The sequence below is a fragment of the Monopterus albus genome, unplaced genomic scaffold, assembly GCF_001952655.1.
Source record: "Monopterus albus unplaced genomic scaffold, M_albus_1.0 scaffold1370.1, whole genome shotgun sequence".
NCBI lineage: Eukaryota > Metazoa > Chordata > Actinopteri > Synbranchiformes > Synbranchidae > Monopterus > Monopterus albus.
In genome coordinates, this window is record NW_018129248.1 from 1 (window position 1) to 3,800 (window position 3,800).

Consider the following 3,800-nt stretch of genomic DNA (forward strand, 5'->3'; position numbering starts at 1 on the left):
TTAAGGATAAAAATGGAACAAATGCTAACCGGGTGGTGGATAGAAACATGGTATTTAGTAGGGATGGGCGGTGATTTTTAAAATATTCAAATAGTCGTTATATTGAAAAAAAAATTTAATTTCAGGTTTTGTCTTTAAAATACCATATCTCTGGCCTGTTTGGGGATCAGCGTGAGGTTTCTCGCCTTACTCATCCCCAAAGAGACCAGAGACATGGCCTTTCTCAGCTGAATGCTAATGCACTCAGATCCATCCTCCTCCCAAATACCAGATGTTTCCTCCTCACTGCCTGGGAATAAAAGTTAGTTTAAAACTGTTTGCCTTTTGGAGTTCATCACAATAAAACTAATCTTTCCAAGGTGCTTTCTTGCCTTGTGCCAACCATAAGGGATAACTTCAGCAGGGCACTTTTGTGGACTGTACAGTGGTGGTAGAAACATGGCATCAAGGTATATTTTGCACCACAGTATATCACACATCCAAAGAGAGAAATAGTAACATCAAAGTGCTTCTAAAATCTTTGTTAATGTGCAAGGCTGAGCAGTTTGTTTTGAACCCCATGAGTTTACAGTTTGGTATGTTCTGTTTTTCCATGTATCGGTTTTGGAGAAAGTGATGTTGGTGGCATCTGTTCTGGGACAGAAGATAATGCTCCCATTCAGACTTGGTTTTAAAATGTGTCTGAGTGAAAAGAAGTAGACAGCCGAGACACACCTTTTACACTTGTCAGTACACTACAAAAGATATATGGTCAAATGCGTCCCATACCACCTCAGCAATTGGCTTCAGTGATTGGATGACAATCTGTCTTGGTGGTTGTTTACACTTGTTTAGCACTGTGCGCTTGGATCTAATCACCCAGGATGCATTTTAAACTAGGTCTAAACAGGATCAGGGACACCACGATTAATGCCATTTTTGCTTGCTTGTATTGACCTGTCAACTCAAAAGCACTGCAAGGCAGAATGTAGTGGCAGGATCTCAAAAGACATGAGAGGAAAGCAGAGAATAACTAAGACACTATGACTGAACTTTAATGATGACCAGTTAAAAATCAGTTACATCCATATTAAAGGTTTATCAATGTTAAATTTGCATAATAATAATAATAATCACCTTGCCACCCTGGGAGGCAACAGTGGTGCAGTGTGTAGAGCAGTTGTCTACCAACCAGAGAGTTGGAAATTCAAATTCAAAAAAGGCTGAAAATCAAAACATCTTGGCTACTTCTCATTGCAAAATCAGTGCCCCCAATGGTTAGAGCCATCAGCGTGAGTTGGTCTGTACTTAACTGGTGACACAATACTTAACTGAGTTAACTGCATAAACTCATTGATGATGTGGACAGTGGTAAAGGTGATTATCCTTTATTTGGACAAGTAAGTTATACAAATTCCTTATGTGTGTTTAACACAGTTGCCCCCCCCGTCATGAGTCGTACTTAAAAAAGGTTGAAAATCAAAACATCTTGGCTACTTCTCATTGAAAAATCAGCATTTAAAACCTATTAAGCTCAATACTGTAATTTCTCTGTATGAAATGAACTGGTGACAATACTTAACTGAGTTAACTACATAAACTCATTGATGATGTGGACAGTGAGATAGTTGGAGTGTATCAGTATCTAACTTCTAATCATGTGACACAGCTGCCTGCATTTCTGCTTGCTCACAGTCACAGTTGAAGACTATAAATGTCAGATCTCGCACAGTGCAGCTCACTTGATGCTCTCTGCTGTGAGTTTGGTTACAGCAGTCACCATCAGTCAACTGTGTCATCCTTCATTAAACACTGCCCTGTTTTCTTTCATTTTTTTGCATTCAGAGAAACGGATAATGAACCCAGAACAGAAATCTGCTTCAATGTCTAATGCCACATTTGTTCGTCCTGCACAATTTTATATCAGTGGATTTTCCAATGTCCCTCATGCTGAGTATTTCTATGTCTTCCTGTGTTTTGTCTATATGGTGACTTTTCTTGGGAATGGCCTCCTCCTCTCAGTGATTTACCTGGTCAAGACTTTTCATACTCCTAAATACATGATTGTGTTCAACCTGGCTTTTATAGATTTGTGTGGGAGCACTGCTTTCATCCCAAAACTCTTGGACACATTTTTGTTTGACAACAGATACATTGTCTATGAGGCTTGTTTAAGTTACATGTTCTTTGCTGTGTTCTTCACACATGTGCAGTCATGGACACTTGTGATTATGGCATATGACAGATTTATAGCCATTTGTTTCCCTTTAAGGTACCATAATCTTGTGACTAAAAGAGCTATTGCTGCAATGCTGCTGTTTGCATGGGGTTTTGTGGTGACTCTTAGAGCAAGTGCTGTTGGGCTAATCGATCGCCTTTCCTTCTGTGATTCTGTAGTGATACAGAGTTTTTTCTGCGATTATGGACCAACATATCGTCTGGCCTGTAATGATGCATCTTTAAATTCCATAATGGCAAAACTTGCTATAGCTGTAATCATGTGTCTTCCTCCTATATTGATAGTATTGACATATATTTGCATTGCCATAGCACTAAGCAGGATTGCATCAGGAAAGGAACGACTCAAAGCTTTTCAAACTTGTACTGCTCACATGATTGTTGTTGCTGTTTTTTTCCTCCCACTCCTGAGCACCAACATAATTGTTCAAATTTCTTCCATTAGCACTAATACCAGGATCATAAACTCTACTCTGACTTACACCATACCACCTTTGCTCAATCCTATTATTTACTCTTTAAGGACAGAAGAAGTTTTGAGCTCTATCAGGAAACTTTGCAAACCCATTAGGATGAGCAACATCACCTTGTCCAAAAAGGTGACCTCTGTGTCACCACATTGACATTTAGCATACATGTGTTTAAAAACATTGTACTATAAACATCTTAGTATTAAATACAACATTTTAATTTTTACATTTTGGTTATTTTGGTATATTGTCATTTGCTGTTTTTTTACTTTTGCATTAGTCATATAATGATCTGTCTTGCAAAATGAAATCAAGGCATGAGCAGGATGGCAAAAAAGCAGATCTAATTTTATTTGTCGAACTGAAATTTTCAAGTTAATCTCTCAGTAAATTAATTAAAAACACAATTTGCAATTTTTGTACAGTTTGTGTTAGTCTAATATATAAAATGATGGACCTCATTTTCTAAGGTTTACCTCCCAATATTTGTGTGTACAGAAGCAAAAATGCAAAGTTTAATTCATTTAATGATCACATCTATTTTGACTTGGCCTATAATTATAAATTATGCAGTACATGTCCAGCCCTTTTTGAAAGAAGTTGTGTGAAACATTTCATATTTGTCAGTAAGGTTTGTTTATATAGCACTTTGTCAGATCAATAGTCAAAGTGCTTTTCACAAATTATGACTATAGGCTATATTCTATAAAATGGCAATATGATCATAAAAACAGCAGAATAAGAGCACTATAAAATGACTACACAGTGGGATCACTCCTCAAAAGCCATATCGGCTTTTTAAGAAATATCCACTGTATCCACAGATCTTAAATCCACTGGAAGAACATTTCAGAGTTTAGGAGGCACAGTCAGCTTTTGTTTGAAGTCTGGAGCAAGGAACAGCCAACAAACCCATGGCCGATTGTTTTAGAAACTTAATAGGTACAGGACATAAAGATGTAGTAGATCTGTGATATAGGCCTGACCATGCAAGTCTCTGAATGTGACTTCAAAGATCTTTAAGTGAGTTCTGATTTTATTGGTGACCTTATGTAGACAGTTAAAGAATAGGTGTATTACACTGCCCTACATTTTATGCCCAACCCCAATCAA

General features: G+C 37.5%; 1 protein-coding gene across 1 annotated transcript; it reads left to right on the forward strand.

The window, feature by feature from the left end:
* Positions 1 to 1,835: 1,835 nt before the first annotated feature.
* Positions 1,836 to 2,840, forward strand: LOC109953795 (olfactory receptor 1-like). The gene has a single exon (XM_020589256.1). The coding sequence runs from the start codon at positions 1,836 to 1,838 to the stop codon at positions 2,838 to 2,840; it is 1,005 nt and encodes a 334-aa protein (XP_020444912.1).
* Positions 2,841 to 3,800: the final 960 nt, after the last annotated feature.